We start from the raw sequence: 22783 nt of genomic DNA on the forward strand, positions 1-22783 counted from the left end.
AACAAAGGACAATCACTAAGACTTGGCACAGGAAAGGGAACACTTTATAGGGAGCACTGGAAGGGGAAGGCTTAGATGAAGAGGCAAGGGTTTTAAGAAGGATGTCCATTCGAGCATTTGCTGACATCTGCTCATTGAGCAGTTTCTCCTTCAGGTCCTCAACCTGTTTCCTGAGGTCGGCATTTTCTTTGGTCAGACAGGCAACCTCTGTGCTATGAGAGCTGCTGGAACCAGGTGCCTCCTGAAGCTGACTTAGCTGACCCTCAAGAATGGCATTCCTTGCCTTTAGCTTCCTTATCTTATCAGTGGCACTGTTTTGGGCGTTGATTAACTGGGAGATAGTAGAAGTGCTGCCAACCCCTCCAACCTTATCAATGCACTCACATTCCTCGAGGGTGGTCTTGGAGAAAGTTTGCTTACAAGTAACCATTTTAGCTTTTCCCAAAAGGACTTTGAAGAATTCAAAAACCTTAGTGAGGAGGAACCCGTAAGGCAGCCCATGATTACCATCCTTGAACTCTGCCACCTTCTGCATGTGTTCAACCATGATATCAGGCAGGTTGATAGTTGTGTAGCCATCCAGTGCTTCCATGAGAACCAGGTCTGCTCGAGATGTAATGGACCTTCGTTCTGCACGAGGAAGAAAAACCTTGTTCACCAATTCAAACAGCAGTTGGTACACTGGAAGGAGGGCCTTCTTGTGTACCCGTTCCCCTTGCTGAACTACCTTATCCTTCAAGATAGCATTTCTAAAGTTCGAAGAGCAGGTTCCCTGAACAGAAGACACAACCTCAATAGGCACTCCCAAAATTGTTCCCAGCACAACAGAGTCCATCACAAAATCAACACCATTTACCATAATACAAATATGATCATCCTCAACTGTAAGGAAGTCGGCATAAAGACTGCACACTTCTTCCTCATAAACTCTGGGACTATCACTTATGAACAAGTGGGTCCACTGTTGGAATTCACATATCTCCACCAATTGGCACATGCCAGCCATGTCCAGAATATCAGTGGCAAATGTATGGCCCCACAACAACTTTTGATTTTTTAATTTTTTCTTGCCAGCATCCTGGGCATCACCAACCTTGGTCTTCTTGGAGGAACCAGGTTCCTCACTGGCATCAGCCTTCCTTTTCACTGATTTTCTAGCACTCTTTCTTTTCTTCGCAGATGTTTCAGACACCCTTTTCTTAGACACTTTTTCAACCAGTTCTTCAGTCTCTTTCTCTCCAAGTTCCTCAACCACCTTTCCACCAGATGTTTCACCTTTATCATTCTTCAAAACCATACCACTTACAAATGAGTCTTTCTTGGACGTTGGAATTGTAAGTTTCTTTGAGGACTTACGAACTAATGAACCAGGTTCCTCATCCACCTCATCATCAGTATCGACAACTGGTGCCGGAGGCACTACCCTCTCATTTACAATCTTCCCATCCTTCACTGTTCTCATTCTCCTCCTCAAACAGAGATCGCATCGCAGGAACCATAATTGATAATGGCTCAGCGTTAAAATGAGGAGAGGAGGCGGGATCAGTACTGACCTGGGGTTCTTGTGAAGAACTAGGGATTTTATCCCTATTAGAACCAGAGGGTTCTTCTGGGATGAAGGGATCAGGTCCCTCAGTTGGTTCCCCAGTAGTACTGTCAGGTGCCAAGGTTTTGACAGGCACCATTTCCCTATCCTCGACCTCTGTACCATTTTCTTCCACCTGAAACTCAGACACACCCTCATAACCTCCAATCAGACTTCCCTCAGCAGTGATTGAAAGCATATTTTCTATAGCTTCTTGTTCTTGTGACTCCAAAGTAACTTCAGAAGGCATAAGAGGATCATTACCTGTAGGATCAAAGCCCAGGGATGCCATTGTCGATTCATCACGGTTATGACCCACACCTTGGTCTTTAGCAGAACTTTCTTCCAATGGTAGACTAGAAATTTCTTAATTTTCTTCTCCATCCACTGTATCTTTGTCAACCATATTTTCCGGCGAGGCAGAAGTAGAAGTCACAGCCACAAATTTCTTGGGAGTCAGTGTTTTGCGACTCCGATGAGAACCAGAACTCGACTGGGTTGGAAAGGAAACAGAGGGTGGTTGTGACTCTAGCTTAGGGTCTGGACTAGTCAGAACAGGGAGTGTGGGCTCTATCACTGGTGTTTCAATGGATGAGGACACGGTGAGGACGATGCTTGGAACATTTTGTGTTTCCTGATTATCACACATGGTGGAGTGTAGTTAGTTGAAGAAGAGAGTTTGAAGAAAGAAAAAGGGGAATTTTGGATTCTTGATGTGAACAGTTCTGAAAGTGACTGTGAATAAATTTATTTAAGAGGGGTGAGAGACCAGTTGAGTATCAATTTTGGGTAGTCGGGTCGCTTCATAAAGGGTGAGACGCTTGGATTCAAGTTGCAACAAAGAGGAAACTGGCAATGTAATGATGTGGCACCATTTCAGCCGTTTAAAAAATTATGCATGAGAGTACATAGGAACTACTAACCTATGTCAAAGGAACCAGGTTCCCTGACAGAGTTTGAAAATGTAAGCCTCATCCTTTGACCAACGTGCAATGCATTAGCTACTTGTCTGCTCTGTAATCGTCATGTGTGTCTACCTGTAACGGTATAGAGGTGAGTTAGACTACACCAGAAAATACTTTTTAGCTATTTTACCTGTACATTTCTTTCATAGCCAATCATCGAGGGACCAGGTCCTCAGCTTGATTTTATCAACCACAGTGCAAAACGATTCTTCTCAAAGTGCTCTCTGCTCAGTGCTTTGGTAAAGATATCTACAATTTGATCTTCTGTACATCATGCAGATAAGCCCCTTTTCAACATTATCTCTGAGGAAATGCGGTCTCATATCAATGTGCTTTGTTCTCTTATGTTGAACTGGATTCTTTGCCATGTTGAGAGCACTGGTGTTGTCATATAGTAAGGGCACATAATAAGAAAATACACCAAAAACCTCTAGTTGTTGCTTGATCCACAGTAGTTGAGCACAGTAAGAGGCAGCCGCCACATACTCAGCTTCTACCATTGATAGAGCCACTGAGTTTTGTTTTCTTGTACCCCATGAAATTAGACACGAACCTAAAAAGTGTGCCATTCCAGAAGTGCTTTTCCTATCCACCAGATAACTAGCATAATCAGCGTCAGCATACCCGATCAAGTCGAAATTGTCTCCTGATGGATAGTAGAGAACCAGGTCCTGAGTTCCTTTGAGATACCTAAGGATTCTTTTGGCAGCCTTCAGATGAGATTCCTTTGGATTAGATTGAAACCTCTGTACATAGTCTCGTTCACAGAGGAACCAAGTTCATCCATATCCGGACGAGTGGTAGTGGCAATAGGTGTATCAATGATCTTTTAACTTTCCATCTCAAATCTCTTCAGAAGCTCTTTGATGTACTTTTGCTGATCTATCATTGTGCCCCGAGGAGTTGGTCTGACTTGTAGACCTAAGAAGAAATTCAATTCCCCCATCATGCGCATCTCGAACTCACTTCCCATGAGTTTTGCAAATTCCTCACACAATGAATCGTTTGTTGCTCCGAAGATGATGTCATCAACATAGACTTGCATAATGAGCAGGTTCCTCCCTCGTTTCTTCAAAAATAAGGTGTTGTCAATTTTTCCTCTTGTAAAGTCATTTGCTAGAAAAAATTTGGACAACCTTTCATACCAAACACGAGGAGCCTGCTTAGCCCATATAGTGACTTGTCAAGTTTGAAAACATGCTCGGATGTTCATGATTCTCAAATCCAGGAGGTTGCTAAGACTTCTTCTTTTAGAAAGCCATTCAGAAATGCACTTTTGACATCCATTTGGAACAATTTCAATTCCATATGAGACGCAAATGCAATGAGGATTCTGATTGCCTCTATTCGAGAAACTGGAGCAAATGTTCCATCATAGTCAATCCCTTCTTCCTGATTGTACCCTTGAACTGCCAGCCTTGCCTTATTTCTAGTTGTGTTTCCAATTAGACACCTGAAACTTGTTGTGGGATGGTCTAGGTATTTCTGAATGTGATTCTCTTTCTGCATATGGGGTCCCTTGATCTGCATCAACAAATCTATTTTCAGCTTCAATTGTTGTGATTGAGGAACCGGGTTCATCTATGTCAGTTGGAGATTCAGCTATGCCATTGTCATTTGAATCCTTGACCTGACTCATCATGTTAGTTTTTCCATTTTCCATGTCAATGACTTCACCAGGGACAGTTGACTATTCTCTCTCTTGATCAATCTTATCATGTGAATCCTTCCCATATTAGTGGTAAGATTCATCAAAGATAACATGTATACTTTCCTCAACACATTGCATCGCACACATTGTGATCCTTGAAGCTTGAGTTGGGCAGGCCACGAACCAGGTCCTTCTTGACCAACTTGTTCAGCAATGTGAAACTTACATGACCCAGCCTTCTGTGCCATAGTTCAGCATCATCTTCAACAACACTTAGACAACTGAGATCACCACTCTTGTTTCCCTTGTCACAGATTTGGGAGATACTTAACAGGCTGTACTTCAACCCATTAACATAGTACACATTTTCAATTGAGTGAGAATGAGGCTTCCCAATTCTTCCAATTCCCAGAATGTATCCCTTTTTGCCGTCTCCAAAGGATATACTCCCTCCTTGCAGGGCTTTGAGTGAAAGGAAATCATTTGTGCTTTCAGTCATGTACTTCGAGCAACCACTATCCATGTACCATTTTTGGCTGCTCTCTTTCACTGCTCCCTGCACAAGGAAATCAAGGGTTAGACTTAGGAACCCAAACAAGTTTGGGTCCCTTGTAATGAGGAAAGGGATGAATCAGGACCTTTTTTGTCCAAGCAGGTATCATGCGTCTTTTATATGAAGGACCAGGTTCTCTAACAGTAGTTACATTTTTAGCAAAAACTTTATTTTTCCGTTGAGACTGAAACTTGGCCTTACAGGTTTCCTTAAAGTGCCAGTGTTACCATAGTGGGTGCAAAGCCAGTTATCAGGTACAGTAACATACTTGCTATGAGAGTTGTAAGGAGTCTTTTTCCTTTGGAACCCTATCCCTTGCCTGTTCCCCCCATTGTTTTTATACAAGGCAGTGATAGCATCAGAGGACCAGGTTTACTTGAGTGATTTTTTCAGAGCATTCTTAACTCTGCCTAAATCTTTCTGAAGCTGTTTGTTTCTCTCAAGTTCAGCACACAGACTAGATTTCACTGATTTTAGCTCATCTTCAAGCCTAAGGTGTGCCTCACTTGCAACTTCCTTTCCCTTCTGGGTGAACTCATGCCTACCTTCCCTTTTTAGTTCCTCAATTGTTTCCTTTAGGTCCATGACTACTTCTAATAGGTTATCTCTCTCATGCTCTATGTTTGCAATTATCTCAGTCAAAGTATCTTTTTCCCTTTTTAAACTCTCAATGGTCTCTCTTAGATCAACCGCAACTACCACTAGATCATCTCTCTCGTGTTCTATTTCTCCTAGTTCCGTGGTTAGCGTATTTTTATCATTAATGAGACTGTGATAAGTATCAATTAAAATATTAGACAAAGATATAAGCTTCTTTTGAGAATAGAATTTCAAATTTCTTTGAACATCCAGAAAGTTTACCTCATCTTCATCGTCATCTTCCTCATCCTCATTTGATTTAGCCATTAGAGCAAATATGGAATCATATTCAGCTGCTTCACTTTCTACTGCCATCATGGAGTTGTCACCTTGATCATCATCATTTTCAGATTCTCTAGAGGAGTCTCCCCATGCAGCAAGAGCTTGCTTCACAATATTGTCAGCGACATTCTTACTCTTGAAGCGTTTATCAGGAACCGGGTTCCTCTTGGCTGCTTTGTCTGTGTTGTGATTGAATTGATCTTGATTTAGGAGGGGACAGTCCTTGATGAACTGTCCTGGCTTGCCACATTTATGACATAGGTCATAATATTTTGGCTTGCTAGAACTGCCCCTTTTTGGAATGCCTCAATTTCTGCGAACCATTTTCTGAACTCTCTTTGTCAAGTAAGCCATGTCAGCATCCTCATCACTTGATTCATTGTTGTCTGTCTTGAGGACCAGGTTCTTCTCCCTTTTGGGCTCTCTTCTCTCATTGTCCTTCTTCTTCTTCATTTCATAGGATTTCAGATTGCCAACAAGTTCATCGATGGTTAGCTTCTGTAGGTCCTTTGCCTCTGTGATAGCATTCACTTTGCTTTCCCAGGAGCTGGGAAAAACATTGAGTATTTTCCTGACAAGTTTGTTTCTTGGAATGATTTCTCCCATAGAGTGAAGCTCATTGATGGATTCATCATCTTTCATTCTGAAAAGTTCATATTTTGTGGTAAGCATGTCAATCTTTTCTTATATTCTGTGGTAAGCATGTCAATCTTTAATTGCTTAACTTGTGTTGTTCCCTCATGGGCTGTTTGGAGAGCTTCCCAGATCTCCTTAGCAGATTGGCATGCTGAGATCCTGTTATATTCATCAGGGCCGATACCACAGACAAGAATTTTCTTTGCACGAAAGTTCTTTTCTATGGCCTTGCGGTCAATATCATTGAACTCCTTTCTTGTTTTGGGGATTGTCACAGTTAGGGCGCCACTGGTTTTTGTAGGGTCGAAGGGTCCATCCCAGATGACGTCCCATAGCTTTGAATCTTTAGCCATGATGAAGTCGTGCATCCTAGTCTTCCACCATCCATAATATTGGCCGTTGAACCTTGATGGTCTGTAAGTAGACTGGCCTTCTTCGAAGTTTGGCGAAGCAGCCATGAGGATCCTTTCTAGGTGTTAACCTGATAGAAAGAACCTGCTCTGATACCAATTAATAGAATTCGAGGGTCCACCAAACTATGTAGAGAACCAGGTTCTCTATAAGTTCCCACAGATATAAGTTTGCACAGAAACCATGCATACTGCAGTAGGTAAATGACAAGAGGAATTTTACGTGAAAAATTTCCAGCTCAACGGGATTAAAAACCACGACCTACCCTTGTAGGATTTCAACTTCACTACTGAGCAAACTTTAGATTACAACCTATTATAATCTAGGAATTAACCTCTTAATCCCTCTCTAACTTGTAACAACTCTATTACAAGCCACTTTGTAATAACTCTATTACAAAGACTTAATCACTCACTAACTTGTAACAACTCTATTACAAGTCACTTTGTAATAACTCTATTACAAAGCCTTTACAACTCGACTAAACTAGCCAAGACATAAACACCAGGGTTTATGATTTACAAAGATTTCCTACACAATGCTTCTAACTAAGCTAAGCAGGAATTACAAGTAAAGAACTTTACCAAAGATGCAACACAACTAAGGACATGTAATGACTCAATACAGGAAGCTGGTCCTTCGTTGTATTGTTCTTTCTTCTTGATGCCCTTGAGAATCACTTGCAAGATTGACACTACACTTGAGAGAGAGCTTGATTGATTCTAGAGTGTGCAAGTGTTGTTTTGCCTTTCCTTCATGTTAATATTGCATAAGTGACCTCATTTGAATGATGTAAGCATGTTTAGTACAAATGCATTCTCCATAAAGTTGATTGCTGCACTATTTTTGCACTGTTGCGTGTGCAGGCAGCAACTTTACAGTTATGGGGAGTTGACTGGGTACGATCACCAGGGGAACCGATGTCCATCTGTTCCCCTTGTCGTTTCTTTGTCGCCTGAAGAGTTGATTTACATCTCCAACTTGAGACTTGTTATTCCCACGTACTTGAGGGTGTGTATCAGGTTTTTTATCTTGTTCTTATCATTAAGTTTGTTAGATCATTAAAATATAACAAGGATACATGTATAACCCATCACATTCATTTCTAGCATAGTAGTTCTGTTGTTTTGTTTTCTGCGGTAAGAGGAGGTTTGACGATTAAATAGGAGAGCACGACTCATATATCGAAAAATTATTTTCATAATGTTCTATACATATATATGGTTACAGATAAAAAGAGATACTATTAGATACATATGTATTTTCCCCAAGCACGTATATAGTCACTAAAAAGACTTAACATATGGCTCACCATTTCAGACATCACTCTTGATTGAGGAGCTATAATTAGTCTGATCGTCATAGTATTTAGACCACAGCATAACTCCACCATACTTAGCTGAGCTTTTTATTTTAGGAAGAACTTGAGAAGTGAGATCATCAGCTGGAATAAATCCACTCCCCGCGGCTGCAGGAGCCGCTGGTAATCCCAGAAAAATCTTTGTAGCCGGAATATCTGAAGTCCATTGTTCCCATGCAGATTCAAGATTGTTAATATCACCAGAACTGTATTGACAAGGAGGATTGTTATAGAATTGAACCCAAACGTAATCGAAAACCCCTGTTTTTAATGCATTTCCAATCCAAGCATCAGGGAATGGGCATTGCGGGGCTGCTGTTAAATACACCTTTTTTCCCATACTGCTATATGCAGAAAGTGACTTGGCCAAAATATCCCAATATAGATTTGTTCCACCTTCAATATCAAAGTCTATTCCATCCAAAACAGCATTGCCAAGAGGACGAGTCCTCGATTCTCCTCCTAAGAAGTTGTTCCAAAGATAAGTAGCAACTTCCCTAGCATCGTCAGCAGAGGAAAGGTAATAAAATCCAGCGCCACCTCCAATTGATAGGATCACTTTGATTCCTTTTGATTGGCACGATTTTATGTCTGAACTTAATTTGGTGCACTCGCCAAGACTTGGATCACAATGACCGGCAAGATTTATCGTAGGTTGTTGGCCATTGCCAAAAGTTGCTAGAAATGCTATGTTCACAATTTCGTAGTTTCCCGTGGCACAAGTTTCTGCTAGAGTTCCTTCATTTGCATTTTGGCCCCAGTAAATAGAAATTCCACCAGCATTACAAGAAAGAGCAAGTGTCAAAATGAATAAGGAGAAGATTGGCATATATGTTTTCATAGAAAATGCCATAGTTATGCAAATTTTCGGATTGATTGGTAGACTAGAGAAGTAGTAATAGTTGAATTGTGGAGAATGTGTTAGAGGAACATGGTTTTTATAGGAGGGATCCTTAATAAAACAGAGGGCTATTGTTTTGTACTTATGTAATGAGGGTGTTGCTTCACAGTCGCGCAGTTCCTATTTTATAGGTATGAATTAGCCACAGATTTGGCTTATGCTGTTGGTTTCACATCACCAGTGCGTAGAGTCTCAAAAGCTTCGTGGTATTGTCTAGTAGCTCTTGTCAATTAATTATAAGACACAGGCAAGTTTCTGAAACAAGTGAAATTGTGCCTTTGAACCCTCAGATATTACTATGGACACTACGTAGTGCCAACCATTAATCTCCCTTTTGGCTTTATTTTTTCAAAAAAAAAATTGAAGACATTATTTGTTTATGAAATATGGTCATGCTATGAAAAAAAAAATCATAAATTTTCAAGTTACCAAAAAATAGTTTAGGGCAGTTTTGGATTTTTAAGGTTCCCATCGGCCGCTGGCTAAAAGTGATATTTGCCCCATTTGCTTATCAAGAGGGCTGAAAGTGGACGGGCCATCAGAGGGCCAAAGTTTCATCTTGGGTCAAGCCCATAGAGTTTGAAACTTCAAGCACTAAAGAAGAACCCAAAGACAATTCTCATCCATCCTAACTCTGCATTAAAGATGAAGCATATGTAACTTGATCAAAAGCTAAAATGGTATTCATACAAATTTTTATGTCCGACCATAAGAAACTATAAACATGAGCGTGGAGGGGAAGAGGGAAGGCGATTTGATTTTTAAGAAAAAATATTTTGGCAATCCAATTTTTTAAACATTTGCATTTGTTACTGAAATTGCAAGAGATGTTTTTGTATAATAAATAATTTAATTTTTTCGGGTTTTCAGTTATTTTCTTTATTGAATCTTCGGAATATTGGGTCCTCTTGTACGAATACTTAGATAAATTGGTGGAAAAATGAAATTAAGACAAATTCTCTCACATGACAATATATTACAATAGCTTCTCAAGCATGAAAATGAGAAAAGACCTAACCAAGCAGTCTTACCATATGATACAGTACTCTTATAATTTGCTTAGCAAATCAACCGTAGCTTCTTCATCAGTTAACATTCATTTTTTGGCATTAGAAACATCTGGTTGCATTCTGGGCTCAATGTTCCCGATGTCTAGGTTAGGCGTTAAATATTTTACTAATCTTTTGCTAATAACTGTCACTTTCATTGTTTCTGTTGTCTGAATAAGCAGGGGCGGAGGTAGAGTACGGGATGCGGGTTCGGCCGAACCCACTAGCTTTGTTCAAACCATGTATTTGTCTTAAGAAATCCCTTGAAATGTACAACTTATTAATTTAGAACCCGGTAACTTAGAAGGATTACAATTCCGAACTCATAAGGTTCAAATTCTGTCTCCGCCTCTGTGAATAAGTCTTAGCAATTAAGACAAAGTACACTATTTTATAACAACAAAAAAGGGTTAAATTTACCCCTCTACTATTCGAAAATGATTAATTTTGCCATCCGTTATACTAGCAGTCCACCAGTGCCCCGACATTATAAAAATAGTCTGGAATTACCTTTCAACCGTTAACCTTTCCACCATGGCCACCACCATACCATATAACTTGACATTTGGGTGAAGTGGACGCTACGTGTCATTCCACCTCACCACCCTAACCCCCAGTTTACCCCTCCCTCAATACCTTCTAGAGTAGCAACTTTTGGTTATAGACTAGCGCTCCATAGACAGCAATATAGAAATAAAAAATGCTGTTTATAATTCCTTGTAAGAACCAATCAAACATAAATCTATGAAAAGCCCCAGACATAATGCTTGAGTTGACCTCTGGCTCTCCTTGTAAGCTTAGTGATTCTTCATTTTTGCCATTCAAGAGTCTAAGCCGAAGGATAAAGGAATCTAAAATGGATCAGAAAAAAGAAGTAAATGCAATTTCAAAATGAAGTTGGGTGGTGAGATATTATGTCGCGTGATGTCCACTTTACCCAAATGGCAGGCCATGTGGGATGATATTGGCCATAGTGAAAGAGTTAACGGTTGAAGGATAATTTTGGACCACTATTATAAAATTAGGGCACCGGTGGATCGATAGTTGGGGTGTTAGTTGGTCGGTACGGTATTTAAATGTTAAATGTAAGTATGCAATCAATGAAAAGAGGGCAAGGCAAGTATAGTTGGAAAAAAAAAAGGGTGGTAATGGTTAAAGAAAATTATAAAAATAATAGAAAGTAAAATTTAGAACTTTAATATTTATGTTATAATCAATAATATGTGTATTGTGTAATTTAATATATATTTCAGTACGGTATCGGTATTTCAATATATTATTTTTAAATACCGAATACCATACCTAATATCAAATTTTTAAAAGAACTTAAACCAAATGCCAAAATATTGAATATCAATACCAGAATTCTAGATTTCGGTATGCTAATTCGATATTTATCAAATTATGCACAATCCTAACAGATAGTATAACGGAGGACAAAATTAATCCTTTTCGAATACTAAAGGGTTAAATTTGACCCTTTTTCGTCTTAGTTATTTTGATCCCTGTATTTATCTAGTGGGCACTTTGTAAATAAATCTCATAAATCTTCAAGGTAATTTTTTTTACATATTACCTCAATTTTAGGAGTTTACTTTTACTATAATTTGGTGTAACAAGAAAACAATACATAATATAAATGTCATAGTTGAATTCTTTAATAATTACATAAATTATAATGTACTCGCTGCCATATAAATTTGTTCAAATGAAGGACGCATTGTCATCTAAATTGTGATGTTCATTTATTTAATAACTAAGTTAAGCTTTAAATATCATTTCCATCTTCAAATCTTCTAACTTTAAACTTCGTTATCCGATTAATTACTGCTTGATTCAGTAACATGTCAAAGAATGTCAAATCAATATTTTTTTAACTTTATTTTTTTGGGTTAAAGAAATATTCAACTATACTTCGTGAAGTTCATAAAATAAAAGTATATTGATAATCCAACTTAATAGATATATCTAAAATTGGCAGTGTTTTCAGTGTTGTTGCACACTAGATGCATCATGAACTAAAAGCTTAATTTAACAGGTAATGCCGGCTTGATGAAACTTTTTAATTCCCCACGGCAATGAGAAAGTCCCATTTGTCTTGTGATCCACCATTTTTTTTATGGAGATGAAGCATCAATGAATCGAAGGGGCCTGGATTGGACTATTCAAGGTTTCAGTACGATTCATGTTAAAAGATTAATAGTGAAACTGGAGTTGGGTTCACTGTTTTTATCTCTTGAAAGTCCTTTCTAGTCTCTTTATGTACAAATATTTGTTGCAGATATGTGTATTATTTAGAAAATATGTTTCTTAAGAGCATCGTCATTTTTTGAGAATATTTTTGTTGTTTACTAATTCCCTCCAATTCTAAGGTATTTGACAGACAAACTGTTTTTTTTTTCTTTGGGGAGGGAGGTTTAACCTAGTGTCCAGTATAAGAACAAAAGAGTACTTACCTCCACAATAACCCGTGTTGGCCAAACTGTTATTAATACAACAATATATGCTCTTTACAATAGAAAAGAAGCAATAAAAGGCATATACATAAGATGTTGGATGTATGGAAGGTTGTCTTCTTTCAACAAGCGACATCCGTGAGCACCATTTGAAAGATTTTCGACATCCTTGAGGCAGGTAATTTATAATATTGGTGTCACCTGATAACTAATTACTTTCAATTTGTCTCGCCGCACGTGCCTCGACAGTGCAGCTAATACTCCCTATATCCTCAAATATTACCATTTGAACAAACTGAATTTGTTTCAAAATATTTTTACGTTTTTCATTTCTTACCTTTTTCAAAAAATTTCTTACAATTTCTATTAGTGGAGTGTTAATTAAATAAAACGTTGAAAATAACATATAGAGTACATTAGACAAATGTTCTAATGATTATAATTATAAAATATATTTCTTTAAGGGGTATGCAAAAAGTTTAAAGACAAACAATATGAACAAGAGGGAGTACCAAAGAGCCATTCTAAAAACTTTCAATTTAGCCTTATTACCATTCATTCCAACTTCGATTTGTTCTTACATAGTTTAAGCTAACACAAAGGAGAAACACCACAATCATTTCTGGAAACAAATCACCAACTAATAAGTATCAGTAAATAGACAAGTAAGATGCCTAAAGGCCTATGTAAACACAAGAAATATTACAGTAAATTCTGAAAACTCATTATCCTTACCAGGCTACTAGCTCGTCACATTTACGCTTTCTTTTTATCTCGTAATGGCCCTTTGGGAATTTTACTCAAAACCTTGGCATCAAAGACAGCATACTGTTTCTTGATCTCCTTCACTGCTTTCTCAACTAATGGATCCACTTTATCTTCATACTTCTCGTAAAGAACCGGAACTGTATGGAGGAGCACAAATGCTGGTGCATTGGAGGAAGATACAATGAGTATCAGTTAGAGCAGATAGCAAATACAAAAGGACCAAATAGCCACCTGGAAAATTTGCACTTACATATGTAGAACAGTGTCAAAAAGTTGCAGCAATTGCCAAGCACGGAGAGGACCCATAAACCGGCAATAACCTGATAATGTGAGTAATTTATGTAAACAAAGACGATTCCAATAAATTAACAGAAATAGAACATCATAGTGACAATTACTCAGTCACAGGTGTACTCTTCTGCACCTACTTAAAAATAAACTAAAAATGCTTAGTGAGTCCAAGGACCTATAAGAATCGGAATACAAGGATGAATTTCAGCAAAGACGATTGCTCAGCCTATTTAAAGAGGCAGAGATAATCCACAAGGCAGAAGACAAAAAATTTAGCATTCACAGGAAATATAAGCTAATAAGCATCCAATTCGAGTTTTTCTACAGTAAGTGCTTTCATTAGCTACAAGAGGAAAGCCTACTCTTTACTTAGCCAGCATAAGTCGAAGGAGCAACGAATTTAAGTACACACATGACGTGAAATCTAATATGGATGAACAAGAAAATCGCTTTCAGTAACGCTGATGGCAAAGGAGGAACAACAGAGTCTCAAGGTAAAATTCTATACAAGGAAAGTACAGTAACTGAGCAACTTACAGAAAGGAACTTCGTAAGATCTCTCCCAGATGCAATTTCTCGCAACACACGGAGAGTATGGTTAATTTCAATCCTCAGAGCAGAAGCAATCTCAAGGATCGGCTCCTCTGGAAGGTGAACTTCTGGGATATGTGGACGTTTCCTGTACAGAAAAATGGCAGAAAAATGTTCTCAACAAGTGGTTAAGCAAAATTGAAGCTTATATTAATGCAAAACTTAAGCTCACTTGTTAATAAAGGTTGTTGCATTAGACCACAAGAATAAGATTGCAAGGGTGAAGATCAAAAGGTGACAAACAAGACCAAGCAGGTGGTACTCGAGCAATTCAAAAAGAACCCATATTGCAGTTGCTCCACCAAGTACACTAGCAGATATCTTCTTGTTCCTCCACAAGAATACATCAGCAGCTGCATAAAAGCACACATAATCAAACTGATGTTTCTCTTCTCAAAAAGCTAACTCATAACAAACTCTTCGTATAACCTAGGTAACTAGATGCCTCACTTTACTCTAACAACCCAATAAAGCAACCAAACATCAGTTTGTGCCTAAAGCCACATTATTTATCAATTCACTCTTACAAGCAGATGCAAAAAATCCAAACTTTAGCTTCCTCCGAGCCCTAAAACACTTGAAAAGCACCCAGTATGACAGCTAAGATCAGAGACGAGTACGGGATTTGAACTTTATTGGTTTTGAATTGTAGGACATTAACCTTAAATGCTAGTAACTGGATTCTAAATATAATTTTTTTTTAGTAGATTTCTTAACACATACACAGGGTTTGGGCTACTAGGTTCCGCCGAACCCATATCTTAAAGCCAGCATCCCCACCCTAGCTAAGATAAGATGAAGAACATGAATACAAGCATGATATATACACCTAAGAGCATATTTGATCTCAACATTCTTACTCTTTATGATATTTCGTTTGTACCTGAGGTATTACTGTTTCCAACTTCCAAACACCTTATATAATAGGACGTTCTCCACCTAAATACACTTTATTTCAACACACTTTTCTTTTTAGTCCGTCCAAAAAATAGTGGCACGTTTCTATACTTAAAAACAATTCTAACTTTAAATTTGCAATTTTGCCTTTTAAGGTTTATAGCCACAGAAATATCTAGCTTATTTTAAATCACAAGTTTCAAAAGACTTTCTTTCTTTCTTTCTTAAATTTGTAACCAGTCAAACACCATCACATAAAATTAAATAGAGAGAGTACTAGACTTGATTCACTAGAACTCAGTAATGTAAGCCTACCACACATCTGTAATGTACTACCGAACCAAACTCCTGGGACAGATCTCTTAAGATACTTCAAAACACCAAACCCTAACCCTAATCCATTACTCAATAAGCAATCACTTAACCAAATTAAGTTTGAATTATTGAACAAAATAATATAAATACGTAAAGTAGAAAACAAAGTAGAGTATAAGACTGTACGTTTGCCTCCACCAAACACTTGGTGTACGGGCTTTTCTCGTCCAAACAGCCGCCAAATCGCGGCCTTTACTGACGACGGAGACGCTGCCTCCGGCGCAGACGCAGGTTTCTTCTCGGTGTCGGAATCCGACGACGAGGACGAGAAACGGTCGAAGTGAATCTTGTCTTCTATTTTCTCGATCAACGACTCTTCTTCGTTGTACTCTGAATGCTCAGCGTGCTCTGCCATTTTCAGTAAAAACAAGTAAAAGTTAGAGGGGATTTCTTTCTTATATACATATAGGGACATCCGAGCCGCTAGGCGCGGTTCATACACCGAGCCTGAATTAACTTCTATTGAGATATTTTTTTTTTTCCTTAAAAAAAGTTAGTGGTTGTTATAAATATATTATATTATGGATGTTCATTTAATATTTCGTTTTAAATAAGTTTCCTGAAGAAACTTATCCATATGATACTTCGCCGTAAATATGTTTATCTATTTAGTATTTTATTAAAAATAAGCCTCCTGAAAAAGCTTATCCTTTCGGTACTCCGTTATGGATAAATATTACCCATGGTAGAAGATTATCTATATCTGGCACAACAGCTTAGAGTAGCAGCTTACACAACAGCTTACAAGCAGCTTATACAGCAGCTTGCAGTAGCAGCTTACACAACAGCTTCCTTTCTTCTATAAATAGAGGAGAATTCAGTTCATTATGTACATAAGTTTGAAGTTTGAATAATATATCAGTTTCTCTCTATACTTGTCTTTACTTTACTGTCTTTATTTTATAACACGTTATCAGCACGAGACTCTGCCATCTCGAGAAAATACTTTGAAAGTATCAGAGGTACGAACTTTCTTTTTCTAAATAATATCAAATCTTTCTAAACTTGAGTTTGTAGCCTTGGATATATCGGGCAAAAGCTACATGTCTTGGGTGCTTGATGCCGAAATTCATCTTGATGCGATGGGTCTGCAGACACCATCAAAGATAAAAATCAGGCATCAAACCAAGACTGTGCCAAAGCAATGATATTCATACGCCATCACCTTGATAAGAGCCTGAAAATGGAATATCTTACTGTTAAAGATCCAGTCATACTGTGAAATAATTTGAAAGATAGATATGACCACCTGAAGATGGTCGTTCTTCCACAGGCACGTTATGATTGGACTCATCTAAGGCTACAAGATTTTAAATCTATCAGTGAGTATAATTCTCTATGTTCAGAATTATTTCTCGATTGAAACTATGTGGTGACAATATTACTGATCATGATATGTTGGAGAAAACTTTCACTACTTTTCATGCCTCGAATATGCTCCTGCAGCAGCAATATCGAGAGATGGGATTCAAAAAGTATTCTGAACTTATCTCACATCTTCTTGTAGCCGAGAAACATAATGGGCTATTAATGAAAAACCATGAAAGCCGACCTACTGGTTCTTGTCCATTCCCTGAAGTGAATGAGACGAACTTCCACCAAGCTAAGCGTGGAAGAGGACGTGGCCCCAGTCGTGACCTTGGTCGAGGTCAGGGAGGAAACTCTAATCGCGATAATAACAATGCACCAAAGAACCCTCCTCACCACCAGCAGTGCAAAAGGAAGGAACAAAAGCATGAAGCGGTGCAAGCGGCAAAGCTAGAAAATGCAGGCTATAGATGTGGAGGAAAGGGGCACTGGTCACGTACATGTCGTACGCCAAAGCACCTGGTTGAGTTGTATCAAGCCTCCCTGAAGAAGACAGAGAAAAATGCTAAAGCATATTTTATTTCTGAAGATAATTTAGACTTCATGCATTTGGATGTAGCTGATTATTTTGCACTCCTAGAAGGAGAAACAAGTCATGTGATCGGTAGTGAATATGTAAAAATATAAATATTTTAATTTTTGTTGTTTGTAGTAGATAGTATGGTTATATAATTATTGTACATAAATAAAAGTTATGCTTTGAAAATGATGTTTACTATCATATTTATTTTGTTTATGTCATTTTGAAGAATATGGATAATCCTCAAATTATGTTTGGATCAAAGACTGTCACGACCCGAAATTCTCATCTTCGGACCGTGATGGCGCCTAACATTTCACTTGCTAGGCAAGCCAATGTTAGAATAATATTAATCAATTTTTAAATAATTTTTAAATTATTAATAATCAAAGAAACAAATACGGAAGCAAAGTTTGAAATATAGTGAATAATCCATAAAAATAACGGTGTCTAAATACCATCCCAGAATTGGTGTCACAAGTGCACGAGCTTCTAGAATAATACAAATAAAGGTCTGAATAAAATAAAGCTGTCTGAAAATAAACACACAGCTAAAGTAAAATAGACGGGGACTTCAGAACTGCGGACGCCATACAATTATACCTCAAGTCTCCTCCGAGTAGCTGAAATCCGAGCAAGTCTATGGCACGCCGCTAGGACCAACTCTGAAATCTGCACAAGAAGTGCAGAGTGTAGTATCAGTACAACCGACCCCATCTACTGGTAAGTGCTAAGACTAACCTCGACGAAATAGTGACGAGGCTAAGGCGGTTCACTTACATTAACATGTACGTAATATTAGTAACAACAGCAATAATAGAAATAAATCACGTAACTCATTTATAATGATTGAAGCCCACTCAGCAGTTATAACCAATTATCATTTCCATCAATTCTGTTGCAGCGTGCAACCCGCTCTCACAATATATTCCTTTTAATCAAGTCTGTTGCGGCGTGCAATCCGATCCCCCAATATATATATATATATGTATGTCGACTTTTAAATAAGTCTGATCATCATACTGCCTCTCTCTGATGCGCTCATATAAAGAAGACCGAGCGACTGTGCAAGCTAGAACCCGACTGGGTTCTGAAACATCTAACCTCACGAACTGATTAGCCAAAGTCTGAACATCTGCAGCTAATGGCCTCTCACCAACCGGAATATACGCAAGACTGCCCATACTCACAGCCTTTCTACTCAAAGCATCGGCCACCACATTGGCCTTTCCGGGGTGATACAAAATGGTGATATCATAGTCTTTCAACAACTCCAACCATCTTCTCTACCTCAAATTAAGGTCTTTTTGTTTGAACAGATACTGAAGGCTACGATGATCAGTAAATACCTCACACGAGACACCGTAGAGGTAATGCCTCCAAATCTTCAACGCATGAACAATGGCTGCCAATTCTAAGTCATGAACAGGATAATTCTTCTCGTGAACTTTCAACTGCCGTGACGCATATGCAATTACCTTGCCATCTTGCATTAGTACTGCACCAAGCCCAATGTGAGATGCGTCACAATACACCGTATACGATTCTGAACCTGTGGGTAATACCAACACTGGCGCCGTAGTCAAAGCGGTCTTGAGCTTCTGAAAGCTCAACTCACACTCGTCTGACCATTTGAATGGGACACCTTTCTGGGTCAATCTGATCAATGGGCTTGCTATAGACGAAAACCCTTCCACGAACCCACGATAATAACCTGCTAAACCCAGGAAACTCCGGATTTCTATAACTGAAGTAGGTCTAGGCCAATTCTAAACAGCCTCAATCATCTTAGGATCCACTTTTATACCTTCTGCCAATACAACATGCCCCTAAAAGGCTACTGAGTCTAACCAAAACTCACATTTTGAAAACTTGGCATATAACTGATTATTCTTCAAGGTGTGAAGCACACTTCGAAGATGCTGCTCATGTTCCTCTCGACTGCTGGAGTAAATCAAGATATCATCAATGAATACAACCACAAAAGAATCCAAATAAGCTTAAACACCCGATTCATCAAATCCATAAATGTTGTTGGGGCATTTGTCAACCCAAATGACATCACTAGTAATTTGTAATGCCCATACCGAGTTCGAAAAGCTATTTTAGGGATATCAGATGCCCTAATCTTCAACTGATGGTAACCAGACCTCAAATCATTCTTCAAAAATACCTTGGCACCCTGAAGCTGATCAAATAAGTCATCAATTCTTGGCAACGAATATTTATTTTTTATAGTAGCCGTGTTCAACTGCCAATAATCTATACACATCCGCATAGAGCCATCTTTCTTCTTTACAAATAATACTGGTGCACCCCAGATGAGACACTGGGTCTAATGAATTCCTGATCAAGCAAGTCTTGCAACTGCTCTTTCAATTCTTTCAACTCCAGCTGGACCATACAGTATGGTGGAATAGACATGGGCTGAGTGCCCGGAGCCAAATCAATACAGAAGTCAATATCTCTGTCGGGTGGCATCCCCGGCAAATCTGCAGGAAATACTTCTGGAAATTCACGAACAACTGGTACTGAGTCCATAGAAGGGACATCCGCACTGGGATCGCGAATATAAGCCAAATAAGCTAGACACCCTTTCTCTACCATACACCGAACTTTCATATAAGAAATAACCCTGCTGGCAGAATGGCCAAGATTCCCTCTCCACTCTAATCGAGGCAACCCCTGCAAGGCTAAGGTCACCGTCTTGGCGTGGCAATCTAATATAGCATGATAAGGTGACAGCCAATCCATACCCAGTATGACATCAAAATCAACCATGTCAAGAAGTAAAAGATCTACCCAAGTCTCGAGACTCCCAATGGTGACCACACACGAACGATAAACATGATCTACAACAATAGCATCTTCCACAGGTGTGGACACATGCATAGGAGCACTCAAAGAATCACAGGACACAACCAAATAGGATCAAATAGAACTGAAGCATCTCTACTGCAAACTGAAACAGTACCTGTGATAACAGCGTCATATGACTCAGCCTCAGGTCTGGCTGGGAAAGCATAACACCGGGGACGGCCTCTGACTGGCTGGCCTCTACCTCTAATGGTCTGACCTTCACCTCTAATGGCCTGACCTCCACCTCTAATAGCCTGACCTACCCCTCTAGCTGCCTGACACCTAACTCTAGCTGGTTGAGCAGGCGGTGAAACAACCAGTGCTGGTTTGATGGCACGAGAATCTTGCCGAGATCTATTACTCGCCAATCTAGGGCAATACCTCCTGATGTGACCAATATTCCCACACTCATAACACCCATCCTGATGTCGTTGCTGCTGAAGCGGAAGCTGACCCAAATGGGCCGTATAACCGTTGTAGTAACTCTGGAGTGGTGGTGCACTGATATGAGCTGAATGTGCACTGAATGTTGGCTGCCCAGTGTAAGGCATAATAGGACCGTGACTCCCTGAAGCACTGGGAGATGCATGAAGTGCTGAATGAAATGGTCTGGGAGGATGACCCATACCAAAATTACCTCTGCCTCTAGACGAGGCACCACTGAAACCACCGAACTGACGAGGCCTCTTATCGGACCTCTACCATCTCTCCTGTGCAAGAACCATCTCGATCCTCCTTGCGACATTAGCAGCCGCCTGAAAAGAAATCTCACTTCTGGTATCCTTGGCCATCTGAAGTCTGATAGGGTGAGTGAGTCCCTCAATAAACCTCCTCACTCTCTCTCCCTATGTAGGTAGTAAAAGGAGAGCATGACGGGCCAAATCCACAAAACGGGACTCATACTAAGTAACAGTCATACTGCCCTGCTGTAGACGCTCAAATTGCTTGTAGAATTCCTCTCTCAGTGTGATAGGGAGGAACTTTTCCAGAAATAGCTGAGAGAACTGCTCCCATGTAAATGTAGGCGATCCGACTGGTCGGGTTAATGTATAATCTCTCCACCACCTTTTGGCAGAACTCGTCATCTGAAATACAGCAAAATCAACCCCATTGGTCTCAACTATACCCATGTTTCGCAGTACCTCGTGGCAGCGTTCAAGATAATCCTGTAGGTCCTCAGAAGGTGTACCACTGAAGTGAACTGGAAAGAGCTTAGTAAACTTATCCAGTCTCAATAAGGCCTCAAAATACATGGCGGGCCTATCACCGGTCTGTGCCGCAACAACTGGCTGAACTACCCCAACTGGCGGGGCTGCTGGAGCCTGATTCTAGGGAGCCATCTGCTCCGGGGCGGGAGTAGTGGGAGTTTGTGCTCCTCCCCCAGCCTGTGAAACGACTGGTGCCATTGGAAATGTACCATTCTGGGCCACGCCCTCCATAAGACTCACCAAACGGACTAGAGCGTCCTGAAGCACTGGAGTAGCTATGAATCCTTCCGGGACCTGAACTGGTCCAGATGGTACATTCTGAACTGGAACCTCCTCCTGAAGGTCCACCTGAGGTTCTTCAGCAGGTGCAGCTGCTCGAGCTCTGGACTGAGCTCTACCTCGGCCTCTAGCACGACCTCTACCCCTGGCCACAGTTGCCACCGGGGGTTCTGGTCCCTGACCATCAGTAGAGGTATTACGTGTTCTCACCATCTACGAGAGAATAAGAGTAGAATGGTTCAATCATCGATGATAGAATAAAATCGCACGACAGAATAAGAAAGAAGTGATATTGTTCCTAAATTGCATAGCCTCTGAGAGATAAGTACAGACGTCTCCATATCAATCCTTTAGACTCTACTAAGCTTGCTCGTGACTCGTGAGACCTATGTAACCTAGTGCTCTGATACCAACTGTCACGACCCGAAATTCCCACCTTTAGACCGTGATGGCGCCTAATATTTCACTTGCTAGGCAAGCCAACGTTAGAATAATATTAACCAATTTTTAAACAATTTTTAAATTATTAATAACCAAAGAAACAAATGCGGAAGCAAAGTTTGAAATATAGTGAATAATCTATAAAAATAACGGTGTCTAAATACCATCCCAGAATTGGTGTCACAAGTGCACGAGCTTCTAGAATAATACAAATAAAGGTTTGAATAAAATGAAGCTGTCTGGAAATAATCACAAAGCTAAAGTAAAATAGACGGGGACTTCAAAACTGCGGACGCCATGCAGTTATACCTCAAGTCTCCTCCGAGTAGCTGAAATCCGAGCAAGTCTATGGCACGCCACTGGGACCAACTCTGAAATCTGCACAAGAAGTGCAGAGTATAGTATCAGTACAATCGACCCCATGTACTGGTAAGTGCTGAGCCTAACCTCGACGAAGTAGTGACGATGCTAAGGTGGTTCACTTGCATTAACCCGTATGCAATATTAGTAACAACAACAATAATATAAATAAATCCGGTAACTCATTTATAATGATTGAAGCTCACTCAGCAGTTATAACCAATTATCATTTTCATCAATTCTGTTGTAGCGTGCAACCCCCTCTCACAATATATTCCTTTTAATCAAGTCTGTTGCGGCGTGCAACCCGATCCCCCAATATATATATATGTATGTCG

The 22783-nt window shown here is 39.6% G+C and overlaps 3 protein-coding genes across 4 annotated transcripts; all 3 read right to left on the reverse strand.

Moving 5' to 3' along the window:
- Positions 1-4325: 4325 nt before the first annotated feature.
- LOC107782451 (uncharacterized) lies at positions 4326-6317 on the reverse strand. The gene is made up of 4 exons (XM_016603336.2): positions 6149-6317; positions 5131-5854; positions 4956-5073; positions 4326-4757 (listed from the first exon to the last, which is right to left on the reverse strand). Exons 1-4 carry the CDS (start codon positions 6315-6317, stop codon positions 4326-4328), a joined length of 1443 nt encoding a protein of 480 aa, XP_016458822.2.
- A 1589-nt stretch (positions 6318-7906) lies between these two features.
- On the reverse strand, positions 7907-9009 carry LOC107782452 (acidic endochitinase-like). Its single transcript, XM_075246473.1, has one exon. The coding sequence runs from the start codon at positions 8933-8935 to the stop codon at positions 8039-8041; it is 897 nt and encodes a 298-aa protein (XP_075102574.1). The 5' UTR covers positions 8936-9009; the 3' UTR covers positions 7907-8038.
- A 4001-nt stretch (positions 9010-13010) lies between these two features.
- On the reverse strand, positions 13011-15789 carry LOC107782454 (reticulon-like protein B4). 2 transcript variants are annotated; one of them, XM_016603340.2, is made up of 6 exons: positions 15537-15789; positions 14311-14491; positions 14085-14226; positions 13507-13576; positions 13224-13414; positions 13011-13110 (listed from the first exon to the last, which is right to left on the reverse strand). In XM_016603340.2, the coding sequence occupies exons 1-5, from the start codon at positions 15763-15765 to the stop codon at positions 13245-13247; spliced, it is 792 nt and encodes a 263-aa protein (XP_016458826.1). In that variant the 5' UTR covers positions 15766-15789; the 3' UTR covers positions 13011-13110; positions 13224-13244. The 2 variants fall into 2 exon arrangements, with proteins under 2 accessions (XP_016458826.1, XP_016458825.1); XM_016603339.2 differs by having other exon boundaries at positions 13011-13414.
- Between the last annotated feature and the right edge of the window lie 6994 nt (positions 15790-22783).

The sequence above is a fragment of the Nicotiana tabacum genome, chromosome 23 (assembly GCF_000715075.1).
Source record: "Nicotiana tabacum cultivar K326 chromosome 23, ASM71507v2, whole genome shotgun sequence".
NCBI lineage: Eukaryota > Viridiplantae > Streptophyta > Magnoliopsida > Solanales > Solanaceae > Nicotiana > Nicotiana tabacum.